Source organism: Heterodontus francisci, chromosome 24 (assembly GCF_036365525.1).
Source record: "Heterodontus francisci isolate sHetFra1 chromosome 24, sHetFra1.hap1, whole genome shotgun sequence".
NCBI classification, from domain to species: domain Eukaryota; kingdom Metazoa; phylum Chordata; class Chondrichthyes; order Heterodontiformes; family Heterodontidae; genus Heterodontus; species Heterodontus francisci.
The window spans coordinates 43,355,091-43,372,488 of NC_090394.1; the positions used below are offsets into that span (position 1 = coordinate 43,355,091).

Below are 17,398 nucleotides of genomic sequence, written 5' to 3' on the forward strand. Positions count from 1 at the left end.
CACTGGGTGGGAGATGGGATGTGGCTTTACTTCCATCCTGCCTGCTAACCGCAGCAACCAGTGCTGTTGACCATAGTCGCAGTGGCTTTTCATAACGCTCAGTGTCTCAGTAATTCTTCTGATTTCAGGCCCTTGACCCAACCAGCAGAATAAGTCATAAAAACAGAAAGTGCTGGAAATACTCAGCAGGTCAGGCAGCATCTGTGCAGAGAGAAGCAGAGTTAATGTTCCAGGTCTGTGACCTTTCAGCAAAATAAATCAACAAGACTTGAAGCTGAGATTTTAAAGACCTCCCAACCTCCGACACTCGACAAATGACGATTGGACTTTCTTACCCCATGAAGAACCTGAAGCGAGAGAGCAAGGGTGCGATATACCAACTAGGTTGGTAATGAGCCACAGACAAGGCGAGGCAACAGAGTAAGTGGAGGTTAGTGGACGCGTGTTCTGAGGGTGATTGTAAGACTGAGACAGGACAAGCAGAGAAAAAGAAAACATTAAACGAATATTCACCATCGAATCATGGTATATTTATCGGAATGAGCCCTGTTTGTGGAGGAATGCGGCAATCTCAGAGTTCCTGCCTGGATTCTAATCAGGATCCAAAAACAAACTGGGATAATAGGACCTCAGTGCAGTTCAGGACGGAAGTTTGCTTGCTGTCTGAGGACAGATGTAGCAGTGAGGCTGGCTCTTGCGGAACGCATTTTATGCAGCGGAGAACCTTGGTGTTTTGCAAAAGGCTCCGGGAAAGGATGATGTTAGATCACTGGGCAGGCCACGATGTCCTGCTGAGAGCGTCGGTATTGAAGAACGGGCTGCCCATGGGTTACTCTTAGAGATTGAACGACAGATTTCTTCCAGTTTACAGTCTGTCCGTTGAATCCTTCCCGACATATTGCCAAAAAACATCATTCGATTGCTACTACTATTGTCTTATCTGTTCGAGAAATGACAGAGGCCACGGATTCCGGCATGAACTCGATGGGCCGAATGGCCTTCCTCTGTGAAGTAATGCTTCTATGATTGCTTCTTGGGAGACCACAGGATGAAGGAGTATTTGAGGAGAGGGCAGATCCCTGTTAAAGCCAGGATTAGTTGACTCCAATACATTGCGCAGTTTGGCAGGTAATATAGCGAGATCCAGTGCCCTTAGTCCCAGTGCTGCTGTAATCCAAGCGTTCAAATATTTTATTCCAGGTTTATATCAAAATAATCAACAGTGAAAGGAACTGCTGTGTCTGACACGCACACACAACTAGGCAGTAAAGATTGCCGAACTGTCAGTGATATATTGTGCTGTGTGTTGAGGTAGTTATATAAGAACGATCATCGTCAGTGACATATACAATCATATTAAAGGCAGCAGACACTGTCACTAGACCAAAACACCCATAGTAAGAAGCCAATCATTCACACAAGCTGTCCCACTCCCAGATACCAGCTCCTTCATCACACACACACCCTGTCCCACTCTCAGATACCAGTTCCACCATCACCTGTGGACACACAGAGCCTGTACCATTTTTAGATACCAGCTCGAACATCATCCACACAGACAGCCTGTCAACTTTCAGATACCCATACCTCACCACTCAGACGCGGTCTGCCCTACTCTCTAATACTCAGCCCTCTATCAGTGTGTGAATATACACAGTCCTGTACCAGCGTGTGAATATGCACAGTTCTGTATGCATGAATATACATAGTCTTCTATCAGTGTGAATATACACAGCTTTCCATCAGCATGTGAATATACACAGCCCTGTATCAGTGTGTGAATACACACAGCTCTCTATCAGTGTGTGAATATACACAGCCCTGTACCCGTGTCTGAATATGCACAGTTGTGTATCTGTGAATATACACAGCCCTCCATCAGTGTGTGAATATATACAGCCCTGTATCAGTGTGTAAATATACACAGCCCTGTATAGGTGTGTGAATATATACAGCCCTGTATCAGTGTGTGAATAGACACAGTTTTGTATTGGTGTGTGAATACATACCGTTACATATCCATGAGAATATACACAGAATGTATCACAGTGTGAATATACATGGCTCTGTATCAGTGTGTGAATACACATAGTCCTGTATCAGTGTGTGAATATACACTGTTCTGCATCGGTGTGTGAATACATACTGTTAAGTATCAGTTTGTGAATACACACAGTTCTGTATAGGTATGTGAATATATATAGCCCTGTAGTGGTGTGTGAATACGCACAGTTCTGTACCGGTGTGTGAATACACCCGGACTTGTATCAGTATATGAATACACCCAGCCCTGTATCGATATGTGAACACACACTGTTCTGTATTGGTGTGTGAATATATGCAGCCCTGTATCAGTGAATGAATACACACTGTCCTCTACCAGCGTGTGTATATAATCAGTCCTTTACCAGTGTGTGAATGTAGACAGTTCTGTATCCCTGAGAATACACACGACCCCATTTCAGTGTGTGAATATATACATCCTTCTCTCAGTGTGTGAATATACACACTGGCTACCAGTGTGTGCATATATACAGCCCTGTACCAGTGTATGAATATACCAGTCCCTCTCTCAGTGTGTGAATATACACATCCCTCTCTGTGTGTAAATATTCACAGCACTGTACCAATGTGTGAATATACACAGTTCTGTATTCCTGTGAATACACACAGCCCTGTATCAGTGGTTGAATACACATCATTCTGTATCAGTGTGTGAATACACACAGTTCTGTATTCCTGTGAATATACACAGCCCTGTATCAGTGTGTGAATACACCCAGCCCTGTATCGGTGTGTAGTTCTGTATCAATGTGTAAAAATATGCAGCCCCGTTTCAGTGAGTGAATACACATTACCCTCTACCAGTGTGTGAATATACAAAGCTATTTACCAGTGTGTGAATGTACACAGTCCTGTATCCCTAAGAATACACACTGCCCCATTTCAGTGTGTGAATATACACATTCTTCTCTCAGTATGTGAATATACACTACCCAGTACCAGTGTATCAGTGTATGAATACACATAGCACTCTATCAGTGTGTGATTATACAAAGTTCTGTGTGCCTGTCCATACACACAGCCATGTATCAGTGTGTCAATACACACAGCCCTGTATCAGTTTGTGAATATACACAGCCCTGTATCAGTGTGTGAATACACAAAGCCCTCATTCAGTGTGTGAATATAAACTGTTCCGTATTTCTGTGAATACACACAGCCCTGTATCAGTGTGTCAATTGTCACAAAGGTTGTCTGTGTGCCTTTAAAACTGAGAAAAAAGATTTCTCTGTGAACAGTGAATGCTGAACTGGGTGGGGCAATTGTAAGGCAATCTGTTTTTCCAAGCCACTCAGCAGAGAGAAATGAATGTCACATGACTGGCTGCTGGAGAGTTTTTAGTTTCTCTTTGCAAGAAGAGACCAGTTTTGGCTGGAATATGTTGGAGACCAGAGAAAGAGATCTCTCTCTGAAGGAAAGTAAAAGGCCAGTTTGCTGCTATAAACAGGGTAAGAATACAGCCCAGAAGCTCTTTCTCTTGAGGAATAAATCATGTATTAAGTGAAATTCGAATTTCTTCATGAAGTTAAAGGAACTTTGAAAAAGTTGCAAATTTAAGGAATGGAAGCTGAAACCCTTGTTACTGGTTATGCCTGAAGAGAGAGAAAAGACCCAGGAAGAGGAGTTGCAACACTCTGTGGAGAATCACTGCTTTGGAGAAAGGCTCCTTTGTTGATAGGAAACTTTGCATTGTTAAGGGTGGAAAGATTCCTGTTGTCTCCAGTCTCTGGAAACTCTGCCTCAAAAGTGAGTCCTGTTGCCTTTTTGTGTGTTTGAAAGATCCTGAAACCTCAGGAAAGTGTATGCTGTTGGACTGCTACTTAGAAATCCAAGGAGACCTATTGCTACACCTTTTGTTGGGAGAACTGTGTGACGCCTGCTGCAGACGAATTGTCTTGAATGCCTACCCACCATAGACTGTTCATTAATTTCACCTGGAGACTTCGAGTGGCATCTGACTATTCAGCTCTGGGATGCCTTGCCAAACCAGAAATATTCGACCAGAAGTTACAACCCAGTTATTTCATTTTTCCTAAGAAACCATTGCAACTTAAATCAATCTTTTAAAACTGACTTATCATTGGGTTTTGAGTGTATGTGTGTGCACGAGGGTTAGGAAGAATAAGAAGTTATAAAATCTGTTCATACATATAGGTTTATCTCATTATCATTTAAAATTGGTTTATTAATAAATAGTTAATTTGTTGTTTAAAGAAACCTGGTTTGTTGTGCTTTATTCTGGGGAATAAATATGATGTTTAATTTAGCTAATTTCCGCTAGGTGGAAAACTTTACTAACATGTTGTGACCTGTGGAGTAGTGGGACTTTATTAACAGTGCATTACTCCCGCCTTGGTCATAACATATTAACTTGGGGCTGTTGTCGGGATCGTTTCCAATGCTAATTACGTAAATTGTGAGGGGAGTAATAATTTGAAAGAAAAAACATAAGGAACCAGGTTTCTTGTATAAGGTAAAGGCCATACTATCAGGATGGTATTGCAATTGCTGCAGCTTCTCTGGGAAAGGAGAATGTGTCCCTCAGTGACTTGGAAACTTTAACCAAGATTAAACAAAAAGACCTGGCAGCACAATTGGGGTTAGAATTGAAATCAAGTGCTAAAAAAGCAGAGATAATTGATATAATAGCCCAACATTTAAAAGTAGAAGAAGAGGAAGAACAAAAAGATAGTAAGTCAGAGGGTGATGCAGTTGAAGTGGTTAAGATTCAGTTAGAAATGGAAAAACTCAGGCTTGAACAGGAAAAAGAAATGAAAAACTTGAGGCTGAAAAGGAACTAAGAAAACTAGAATTAGAAAAAGAGGAAAGGGAGAAAGAGAGAGAGCACTTCAGAGAGAAAGTGAAAGAGAAGAGAGGGAATTTAAATTAAAAGAGAAGGAATGAAGACAAAGGGGTATCCTTGACTCCAGGGTAAATTCGGGTCAGGAAGAATCTGGATCCAGCCCAGGAGCCAGCAAAAAGCTGTTTAAATTCATACAAACTCTTCCGAAGTTTGAGAAAAGGGACATGGAGACATTTTTCATTTCTTTTGAAAAAATAGCCAAACAATTGAAGTGGCCAAAGGAAAGCAAAGCTTATACAAAGCAGGTTGATGAGCAGAGCTCATGAATTTTATGCCATGCTTCCTGAATAGGCTTCTGTAGATTATGAGATACCAAAAAGGGCTATTCTTGTTGCATATGAGTTAGGCCCTGAAGCTTACAGTCAGAAGTTTCAGAACTTACGGAGATTGGCTGGGCAGATGTATGTAGAATTTGAGAGGGAGAAGCGAATCAACTTTGATTGTTGGATACGGGCATTCAAGACGAAAGCCACATATGAGAGCCTTAGAGAAATGATTCTCTTGGAAGAGTTTAAAAATTCAATCCCTTCAGTAGTGAGATAACCTGAAAGTTTTAAAAGCCAGGCAAACAGCGGAAATTGCTGATGATTTTGAGCTTGTGAATAAGCCTAAACCTTTTGTCTGTCACCACCACAAACCTGAGAAAAATAGAAAGTGGGAGAGTGAAAGGAAGACGAGTAGCCGGGGACAAGAATGAACAGCTGGGACTGCCCCAAGATCATCATCTCAGGCCAGAAAGGAAGGTGCTGAGGGCAGAAGTGAGGTTCGCAAGCCGAAATGTTATCATTGCCACAAGGTAGGACATCTTCGTTCAGAATGCTAGAAGTTACGAGGTAAACCCATGGGACTTGTTGGGGTACACAAAATTAATGCTGAGAAAGAGCCTCTTTCTCTGACTGAAAGTACAGCAGACCAGGCTGTAGCTTTAACAGCAGCTGTAAAACCAGATGCAAAAACTAAAGTGAGTGCAGAGGTTAAGAATAAGATACCTGCAAGTTATAATGCATTCTTGTCAAAGGGAAAAGTAACTTCATGTCCCTTAAGTGAGGCAGGAAAACCTATTATACTTAGGGATACAGGAGCAATTCAAACTCTTTTGCTGGGGAAAGATATAACATTTTCACCAGAGAGTGCTTTGAACTCTAAAGTTTTAGTTCATGGAATTGACGGGCAGTATATACCCATAATTTATCTAGAGTGCACCTCGAGTGTGACCTGATATCTGGGATGGTTACTGTGGGAGTTGTCCATAGATTGCCAGTAGAAGGAATTGACTTACTCCTAGGGAATGATTTGGCCAGATCAAAAATATCAGTTTCTCCTGTAGTCACAGAGAAACAAAATGAAATTAAAGAAATGGAACAATTACAGGAACAAGTTCCAGGAATATTTCCTGCATGTATAAGTACCTGAGCAATGGCTAAACAGGTTCCATTGTCGGAGGTAAAATTGGCACCACAAACAGATAGCCGAGTATCTGAAACTTTATTTGGGAATTTGGGTAATCCAGATGAGATGTTTAACAAATCTTCTATAATTGCAGCACAACAAGCTGATCCAGAGTTACATAGAATAGCACAGGCAGCTCTGACAGAAACTGAGGCAAAAGGAGTTCCGGAAGGCTGCTACATTGAAGACGGGGTTTTGAGGAGGAAATGAAGACCGCCTCTTAGACCTGTGGACAAAGACTGGACAGTTGTTCTAAAATTAAGGTTAGCACAGGACATTCCTCTAGCAGGACATAGGGGGTTTCGGAAGACAAAATCATGTATAAATCAACATTATTACTGGCCAGGCCTTAGAAAGGACATGAGGCAGTTTTGTAGGACATGCCATACATGCCAAATGGTGGGAAAACCGCAACCTACCATAAAACCGGCACCACTAATTCCCATACCAGTTATTGAGGAACCATTTAGTAGGGTATTGGTAGACTGCATTGGACTTTTCCCAAAAACAAAAGCAGGACAACAATATATACTTACTATCATGGGTATGGCTACTCTATTTCCAGAGGCTATTCCTTTGAGGACAATTACTGCTAAAGTAGTAGTAGATAAGTTAACCGAATTCTTTACGAGATATGGATTACCACTTGAAGTTCAATCGGATCAAGGTTCTAATTTCATGTCTAAAATATTTCAAGAAGTCATAGGCAATTTAGGTATCAGACAATTGAAATCTTCAGCATATCACCCACAGACACAGGGAGCTTTAGAGAGGTACCATCAAAACAATGATTAGAACATACTGTCATGAATATTCACATGATTGGGTTAAAGGGCTAGACTTTCTTTTATTTGCCACCAGAGATTCAATGAATGAGTCAACAAGTTTTAGTCCTTTCAAATTGATTTCAGGGCATGAAGTAAGAGGCCCTCTAAAGCTTATCAAAGACAGATTCCTAGAACAAACGAATAAATCTTCAATAAAAGCAAAATACTGCGGATGCTGGAAATCTGAAATAAAAACAAGAAATGCTGGAAATACTCAGCAGGTCTGGCAGCATCTGTGGAGAGAGAAGCAGATTTAACGTTTCAGGTCAGTGCCCCTTCTTCAGAACTGGCAAATATTAGAAATGTAAAAGGTTATAAGCAAGTAAAGCAGGGGTGGGGCAAGAGATAACAAAGGAGAAGGTGTAGATAGGACAAGGTCACAGAATAGCTGACCAGAAGGTCGTGGAGCAAAGGCAAATAATATGTTAATGGATCTTCAATACTAGATTGTGTTCTGTGTATCTGTGTTCCGAGAAAGGCCCACGAAAGCTTGCAAAGTGATTCAGGAATACCTCAAGGCATCCCAAGCCAAGATGAAAAAATGGGCAGACAAGAATGCAAAGACCAGAAATTTTCAATCAGGAGACGAAGTATTGGTATTGTTACCATTACAGGGTAAACCATGAAAAGCATCGTTCAGTGGCCCATATAAAGTGATCAAAAGAGTGGATAAGATAGATTGCTTGATTGACACCCTGATTGCTGGAAAGAAAATCGGTTGTGTCACATCAATATGTTAAAGCAATATTATCGCAGGGAGGAGGATAAGCCAGTACAGATAATGTCAGGTAATTAGGACTGTTGAGAAGGAAAAGAATAGCGAGTATGAGGCAGAAAGAGGCCTAGACAATTCTCAGATTGAACCTCCTACTATCCGGTTAGCGAATACAGAATGGCTAGGAAAATTGGACAACATGCTTTTGTACTTAGATGCGAAACAACGTGAAAACCTAACAAGGCTTCTCGCAACATTTAAAAGAGTCTGTAGGGATAAGGTGGGATGTACAAACTTAGCCACACATGATGTGGATATAAGGGAATCCGTTCCTATAAAACAACATCCTTACTGCTTAAGGCCAGACAAACAGGCCCAAGTAAAAGCAGAAATTCAAAACATGCTGGAAAATGACTTAATTGAACCGAGTCAAAGTAGCTGGAGTTCACCAATAGTCTTAGTGCCTAAACCTGAGAGGTCAAACCAACTTTGCATAGAATACAGAAAAGTCAATGCAGTAACGAAGGCAGACCCCTACTCAATTCCTCGCTTAGAAGACAGATTGACAGAGTGGGCAGTGCTATGTTTCTTACCAAGATAGATTTGTTAAAGGGATACTGGCAAGTTCCTTTGACACCTCGAGCTAAAGCAATATCAGCTTTTGTCACACCAGACGGTCTTTATTAGTGCCAAGAGATGCCATTCAGGCTCAAAAATGTCCCAGCAACTTTCCAGTGATTAATGAGTCAGGTGGTAGCCAGTGTTCCCAACTGTTTAGTGTATCTTGATGTACGAATTTACAGTAACACTCAGAAAGAACGCTTAAAACAGCTAGAAATTCTGTTTTTAAAAAGTTACAATCCGCTGGTTTAGTGATAAATCTGGCAAAAAGTGAATTCGGAAAAGCAGGAGTGACCTACCTCGGACACATAGTGGGGCATAAGAACATAAGAAATAGGAGCAAGAGTAGGCCATTCGGCCCCTCAAGCCTGCCCTGCCATTCAATAAGATCATGGCTGATCTGCTCCAGACCTCAACTCCTCTTTCGTGCCAGCTCCTCATAGCCCTCAACTCCCCGATATTTCAAAAATTTATCTACCTCCTCTTTAAATACTTTCAGTGATCTAGCCTCCACAACTCTCTGGGGTAGAGAATTCCAGACATTCACTACCCTCTGAGAGGAGAAATTCCTTTGCATCTTAGTTTTAAATGAGTGTCCCCTTATTCTGTAACTATGTCCCCTAGTTCGAGATTCCCCCACTAGCGGAAACATCTTCTCAACATCTACCCTGTTAAGCCCCCCTCAGAATCTTGTACGTTTCAATAAGATCGTCCCTCATTCTTCTAAACTCTAATGAATAAAGGCCTAACCTGTTTAGCCATTCTTGATAAGCCAACACCTTCATCCCAGGAATCAGCCTAGTGAATCTCTTTTGAACTGCCTCCAATGCCAGTATATCCTTTCTTAAATACGGGGACCAAAAGTGTACACAGTACTCCAGGTGCAGCCTCACCAACACCCTGTACAGTTGTAACAAGACTTCCCTATTTTTAAACGCCAACCCCCTAGCAATAAAGTCCATTTGCCTTCTTAATTACTTGCTGTACCTGCATGCTAACATTTTGTGTTTCATGTACAAGAACACCCAGATCCCTCTGTGCTGCACTTTTTTGGAGTCTCTCTCTATTTAAATAATAGTCTGCCTTTTGATTCTTCCAAAGTGCATGACCTCACATTTTCCTACATGAAACTCCATCTGTCAAGTTTTTGCCCACTCACTCAACCTATCTATATCCCCTTGCAGATTCCTTATGTCCTCATCACAACATGCCCTCCCATCTATTTTTGTATCATCAGAAAATTTGGATACATTACACTCTGCCCCCTCCTCCAAGTCATTAATATAGATAGTAAATAATTCAGGCCCTAGGACTGATCCTTGTGACACTCCACTAGTTACGTCTTTCCAACCTGAAGAAGACTCATTAATTCTGACTCTGTCTGCTGTGTGTTCACCAATTCTCAATCCATGCTAATACATTACCCCCAATACCGTGAGCTCCTACCTTGTGCAATAATCTTTTATGTGACACCTTATCGAATGCCTTCTGGAAATCCAAATACACTACATTCACTGGTTCCCCTTTATCAACACTGCTTGTTATATCCTCAAAGAACTCTAGCAAATATGTCAAACATGATTTCCCTTTCACAAAACCATGTTGACTCTGTTTGATTGTATTAAGCTTTTCTAAATGTCCTGCTATTTCTTCTTTAATAATGGACTCTAGCATTTTCCCAACGACCGATGTTAGGCTGACTGGCCTATAGTTTCCTGCTTTTTGTCTCCCTCCCTTCTTGAACAGGGGCGTCACATTAACAGTTTTCCAATCTGCTGGGACCCTCCCAGAATCCAGTGAGTTCTGGAATATTTCGACCAATGCCGCCACTATCTCTGCAGCCACTTCCTTTAAAACCCTTGGATGTAGGCCATCAGGTCCTGGCAACTTGTCTGCCTTTAGTCCCATTAGTTTGTCAAATACTTTGCACTCATGATAGAGACTGTTGCACGATCTTTCTTCCCATTAGTTCTTTGCTCATCTGATATCTGTAGGATGTTTATAATGTCCTCCACCGTGAAGACCGATGCAAAATATTGGTTTAAATTATCTGCCATTTCCCTGTTCCCCGTTATCAATTTTCCAGTCGCATCCTCCAAGGGTCCCATGCTCACTTTAGCTACTCTCTTTTTATATACCCGTAGAAGCTCTTGCTGTTTGTTTTTATATTTCTTGCCAATTTATTTTCATAATCAATTTTCTTCCTCTTTATTAGCTTTTTAGTCATCCGCTGCTGGTTCCTAAAAAAATCCCAATCCTCTGGCCTACCACTAGTTTTCGCCACTTAGTATGCCTTAGTTTTTGATTGGATACTCTCCTTGACTACCTTTGTTAACCACGGGTGGTTCATCCTTCTCATCGAGTCCTTCTTTTTGACCGGGATAAATTTTTGCTGAGCGTTATGAAATATCAGCTTAAATGTCTGCCACTGCTCATCCTTCCCCTTAGTCTATTTTCCCAGCCTGCTTTAGACAACTCTTTCTTGTTTAAGTTGAGGACACTGGTTTGAGACCCGAGCTGCTCGCCCTCAAACTGAATTTGAAATTCTACCATGTTGTGATCGCTACCCCCTAGAGGATCCTTAACTACGATCTCTCTTATTAATCCTACCTCATTACACATTACTAGATCTAAAATAGCTTGTTCCAGGGTAGGTTCTGCAACGTATTGCTCTAAGTAACAATCCCTGATGCACTCTACAAATTCATCTTCCATGTTACCTCTGCCAATCTGATTTGTCCAGTCAATATGCAGATTAAAATCACCCATGACAATTGTAGCGCCCTTCTTACACACCTCCATTATTTCCCAATTTATACTTCGTCCTACAGTGAGGCAACTCTTCGGGGACCTATAGATGACTCCCACCCGTGACTTCTTCCCCTTGCTATTCCTTATTTCCAGCCAAACTGATTCCACATCACAATCAATTGCACCGATATCACTACTCACCACCACACTGATACCTTCCTTTATTAACAACGCTACCCCACCTCCTTTTCCTCTTTGCCTATTTTTCGGGAACGTTGAATACCCTTGAATATTGAGTTCCCAGTCTTGGTCACCCTGCAACCAGGTCTCTGTAATAGCTATCAAGTCATATTCATTTATTTCTATTTGTGCCGTCAACTCATATATCTTGTTCCAAATGTTGAGTGCATTCAGATAAAGAGCCTTAAGCTTTGACTTTTTACCATTATTACTTATTCTGGTTCTAATTTCTGCTGCTCTCTTCTGCTTATATTTTCTGCTCCTTCCTGTCACGCTTTGATTACTGTTCGCCTCTTCACTACCCTGCACCTCTGCTCTCTCATTTCTTCTTGATTTTTTAAAACTTTCCTTCGATTGAATCCCCCCCCCACTAATTAGTGGGACAAGTATTGTCAAGAACGGCAAAAGTACAAGCCTTTGTGGAGTTCCCTATTCCTAAGACTAAACATGAAATCATGAGGTTTTTGGGGATGTGTGGTTTCTACAGAAGGTTTGTACCAAATTTTAGTGCTGTAGCTGATCCATTAACCGATTTACTACAGAAAAAGAAAACCAGAGTAGTATGGTCAGATGAATGCCAGGCAGCTTTTGAAAAGCTAAAGGCAATCTTAACGAATGAACCAGTGTCGGCTGCTCCAAATTTTGCTAAACCCTTCAAGGTAGCGATTGATGCCAGTGACCTGGGGGTTGGTGCAGCCTTATTGCAGGATGATGATTCGGTCATAGAAAAACCAGTAGGGTACTTTTCAAGAAAACTGAATTGCCACCAAAAAACAGTATTCCAGCATGGAAAAAGAAATATTAGGGCTTTTGCTGGCTCATAAATATTTCAAAGTATATGTCCGCCAAGATTACAAAGTAACACTAATATACACTGACCATAACCCATTAACGTTAGTGAAAAAATTTAAAAATCAAAATGCCAGAGTATTCAGATGGAACTTGTTGTTACAGCCTTATCATTTAAAAATTGTACACATTTCGGGAAAAGACAATGTTATCACCGATACTTTGTCGTGAGTTTAACCTTGTGGAGTTACATGAATAATAATGGTACAAAGCAGAATTGTGTTAATTACCAGTAGAATGAATGGGGGCATGAATGTGAAAATATGTTATAATATTTTTTTTCCAATTTTTGCTTGATAATGAATGAAATTCAAGAATGGCGTTTCCTTTCGCCAAGGGCGGAGGTGTTACAAGAGTTGTCTGTGTGCCTTTAAGACTGAGAAAAAATTTCTCTGAACAGTGAATACTGAACTGGGTGGGGCAATTGTAAGGCAATCTGTTTTTCCAAGCCACTCAGCAGAGAGAAATGAATGACTGGCTGCTGGGGAGTTTTTAGTTTTTCTTTGCAAGAAGAGACCAGTTTTAGCTGGAATATGTTGGAGACCAGAGAAAGAGACCTCCCTCTGAAGGAAAGTAAAAGGCCGGTTTGCTGCTATAAACTGGGTAAGAATACAGCCCAGAAGCTCTCTTGAGGAATAATTCATGTATTAAGTGAAATTCGAATTTCTTCATGAAGTTAAAGCAACTTTGAAAAAGTTGCAAATTTAAGGAATGGAAGCTAAAGCCCTTGTTGCTGTTTATGCCTGAAGAGAGAGAAAAGACCCAGGAAGAGGAGCTGCAACACTCTGTGGAGAATCACTGCTTTGGAGAAAGGCTCTTTTGCTGATAGGAAACTTTGCATTGTTAAGGGTGGAAAGAATCCTGTTGTCTCCAGTCTCTCGGAAACTCTACCTCAAAAGTGAGTCCTGTTGCCTTTTTGTGTGTTTGAAAGATCCTGAAACCTCAGGAAAGAGTATGCTGTTGGACTGCTACTTAGAAATCCAAGGAGACCTATTGCTACACCTTTTGTTGGGAGAACTGTGTGACGCCTGCTGCAGACGAATTGTCTTGAACGCCTACCCACCATAGATTGTTCATTAATTTCACCTGGAGACTTCGAGTGGCATCTGACTATTCAACTCTGGGATGCCTTGCCAAACCAGAAATATTCGACCAGAAGTTACAACCCAGTTATTTTATTTTTCCTAAGAAACCATTGCAACTTAAATCAATTTTTAAAAACTGATTAATCATTGGGATTTGAATGTATGTGTGTGCATGAAGAATAAGAAGTTATAAAATCTGTTCATACATATAGGTTTATCTCATTATCATTTAAAATTGGTTTATTAATAAATAGTTAATTTGTTGTTTAAAAAAACCTGGTTTGGTGTGCTTTATTCTGGGGAATAAATACGGTGTTTAATTTGGCTAATTTCTGCCAGGTGGAAAACTTTACTAATATGTTGTGAGTTGTGGAGTAGTGGGACTGAATTAACAGTGCATTGCTCCTGCTTTTGTTGTAACACAATACACACAGCCCTGTATATTAGTAAAGGAAACTACGAAGGTGTGAAGCGCGAGTTGGCCATGACGGATTGGGAAACGTTACTTAAAGGGATGATGGTGGATAGGCAATGGCAAACATTTAAAGAGTGCATGGATGAACTGCAACAATTGTTTATCCCTGTCTGGCACAAAAGTAAAATGGGAAAGGTAGCCAAACCATGGCTTACAAGGGAAATTAGAGATAGCAATAGATCCAAGGAAGAGGCATATAAATTTTCCAGGAAAAACAACAGACCTGAGGATTGGAAGCAGTTTAGAATTCAGCAAAGGAGGACCAAGGGATTGATTAAGAAGTGGAAAATAGAGTACGAGAGCAAGCTTGTGGGGAACATAAAAACTGACTGTAAAAGTTTCTATAGGTATGTGAAGAGAAAAAGATTGGTGAGGACAAATGTAGGTCCCTTACAGTCAGAAATAGGGGAATTTATTATGGGGAATAGAGAAATGACTGACCAACCAAATGCATACTTTGGTTCTGTCTTCACAAAGGAGGACACAAATATCATACCAGAAATGTTGGGGAACACAGGGCTTAGTAAGAGAGAGGAACTGAAAGAAATCTGTATTAGTAGAGAAATGGTGTTGGGGAAATTGATGGGATTGAAGGCCGATAAATCCCCAGGGCCTGATGGTATGCATCCCAGAGTACTTAAGGAAGTGGCCCTAGAAATAGTGGATGCATTGGTGGTCATCTTCCAAGATTCTATAGACTCTGGAACAGTTCCTACAGATTGAAGGGTAGGTAATGTAACCCCACTATTTAAAAAGGGAGGTAGAGAGAAAGTAGGGAATTATAAACCAGTCAGCCTGACGTCGGTAGTGGGGAAAATTCTAGAGCCCATTATCAAAAATTTTATAACAGAGCACTTAGAGAACAGTGATAGAATCGGGCAGAGTTCGCATGGATTTATGAAAGGGAAATCATGTTTGACAAATCTACTAGAATTCTTCGAGGATGGAACTAGTAGAGAAGACGAGGGGGAGTCAGTGGATGTGGTTTATTTGGACTTTCAGAAGGCTTTCGACAAAGTCCCACATAAGAGATTAGCATGTAAAATTAAAGTGCATGGGATTGGGAGTAGTGTATTGTGATGGATAAAAAATTGGTTGGTGGACAGGAAACAAAGAGTAGGGATAAATGGGTCTTTTTCCGAATGGCAGGCAGTGACTATTGGGTAGCGCAGGGATCGGTGCTAGGACCCCAGCTATTCACAATATACATTAATGATTTAGATGAGGGAACTAAATATAATATCTCCAAATTTGCAGATGACACAAAACTGGGTGGGAGGGAGAGTTGTGAAGAGGATGCAGAGAGGCTTCAGGGTGATTTGGACAAGTTGAGTGAGTGGGCTAATGCATGGCAGAAATAGTATAATGTGGATAAATGTGAGGTTATCCACTTTGGTAGCAAAAACAGGAAGGCAGATTATCTGAACGGCTATAAACTGAGAGGGGGGAATATGCAACAAGACATGGGTGTTCTCATACACCAGTTGCTGAAGGTAAGCATGCAGGTGCAACAGGCGGTAAAAAAGGTAAATGTATGTTGGCCTTCATAGCGAGAGAATTCGAGTACAGGAGCAGGGATGTCTTGCTGCAATTATACAGGGCCTTGGTCAGGCCACACCTGGAATATTGTGTGCAGTTTTGGTCACCTTATCTGAGGAAGGATGTTCTTGCTGTAGAAGGAGTGCAGCGAAGGTTTACCAGACTGATTCCTGGGATGGTGGGACTGACATATGAGGAGAGATTGAGTCGGTTAGGATTATATTCACTGGAGTTCAGAAGAGTGAGGGGGGATCTCATAGAAACCTATAAAATTCTAACAGATCTTGACAGGGTAGATGCAGGAAGGATGTTCCCGATGGTGGGGGAGTCCGGAAGCAGGGGTCATAGTCTAAGGATAGGGGGTAAACCTTTCAGGACTGAGATGAGGAGAAATTTCTTCACCCAGAGAGTGGTGAGCCTGTGGAATTCGTTACGACAGAAAGCAGTTGAGGCCAAAACATTATATGTTTTCAAGAAGGAGTTAGATATAGTTCTTGGGTCTAAAGGGATCAAAGAATATGGGGCGAAAGTGGGAACAGGCTACTGAGTTGGATGATCAACCATGATCATAATGCATGGTGGAGCAGGCTCAAAGGGCTCCTATTTTCTCTGTTTCTATGGTATGTGAATGCACTCAGCCCTGTATCGGTGTGTGAAAATATACAGCTCTGGTCTGTCTATAAACATTAGCCCCACCCCTCCCCTTCCTCTGTATCTCGCTTCTAAAATAACCTCCTTTTGCCACTTTTGTGTTTGCTTGCAAACCCTGCTCTCACACTATGCTCTCAACTTGTTTCCAAATTCTGTCTCCCCTTTGCTGCATGTTAAGACATGTGTTCTGCATGTGATCTTTTGACAGCATTAGTCATTGTCTGATATTGGTGGTGTGTGTGACTTAGTGACTGATCTGCACTTCATCAAACAAGTGACGCTGGTATTAAATACGGTACTTTTCCTCAACAGAAAGTTCCCACAATGAGCTGTCTCTGGAGGTCCCTGTTGACCACATTCCTCTTTCTTCTCCTGTGCAGATGGACACAATGCAGTAAGTACAAACTAATGGCATTTTGCGTTAGATTTCAATTGTGCCATCCTGTCATCGGTGGGGGGAGTGGTGGGGCAATTTCTGTGGGGCTATGAGAGTGTTCATGGTACCAGTGTCTTGAGGTCTCCTGGATTAGCGAATTGCAAATTGACTTCAGCCTGAAACAGGGGTCTGAGTTTCCCTCTCAGAGGTGGGTAGGTGGATTTGAGAGATATAAGGAGAAGGCGGTAGGCGAGGTTGAAGGATATGGGGGAGAAGATGGGTAGGTGGGGTTGAGGGATATCATAAGAGTGGGTAGATGGAATTGAAGAGTATGGGGAGAAGATGGGTAGGTGAGATTGAGGTGTATGGGGAGCAGGTGGGTATGTGGGGTTGAGGGATATCGGGGGAAAAGTGGGTATGTGCAGTTGAGGGATATGGGAAGAAGTTGGGTAGGTGGGGTTGAGGAATATGGGGAGAAGTTGGGTAGATGGTGTTGAGGAATATAGGGAAAAGGCGATAAGTGAGGTTGAAGGAGATGGGAGAAGGGAGTAGGTGAGATTGAACGATATGGGGAGAAAGTTGGGAAGTGGGATTGAAGAGTATGGAGGGAATGTGGGTAGGTAGGATTGAGGGTTACGGGAGAAGAGGGGTAGGTGAGGTTGATCTGTTAGAAAGGGATGGGTTTGTTGACCTTCCCCTGTTTGTTTTTTCATATTTGTTTTCATGGTTGGGGTGATATTGGCAAGGCCTCATGTATTGCTCATCCCTAGTTGCCTTCAGGACATTGATCCTCCACAAAGTGTGGGACTGGAATCGTATTAGGGAGGCACAGTGGCCTCACAGCTCCAGGGACCCGGGTTCAATTCTGGGTACTGCCTGTGCGGAGTTTACAA

The 17,398-nt window shown here is 41.6% G+C and overlaps 1 protein-coding gene across 9 annotated transcripts in view; it reads left to right on the forward strand.

Moving 5' to 3' along the window:
• Positions 1–17,398, forward strand: part of LOC137383351 (interleukin-21 receptor-like) — a 136,096-nt gene that overhangs the window by 365 nt on the left and 118,333 nt on the right. For 2 of the 9 annotated variants that reach the window (XM_068056075.1, XM_068056066.1), the window contains exon 2: positions 16,442–16,523. In XM_068056075.1, the coding sequence (XP_067912176.1) occupies positions 16,454–16,523 (70 nt within the window). In that variant the 5' untranslated portion in view covers positions 16,442–16,453. Of the gene's footprint in view, positions 1–112; positions 431–454; positions 1,129–5,570; positions 5,724–6,470; positions 6,640–16,441; positions 16,524–17,398 lie in introns of those variants that run through there. The other 7 variants (XM_068056068.1, XM_068056067.1, XM_068056070.1 and 4 more) reach the window with 7 other exon arrangements.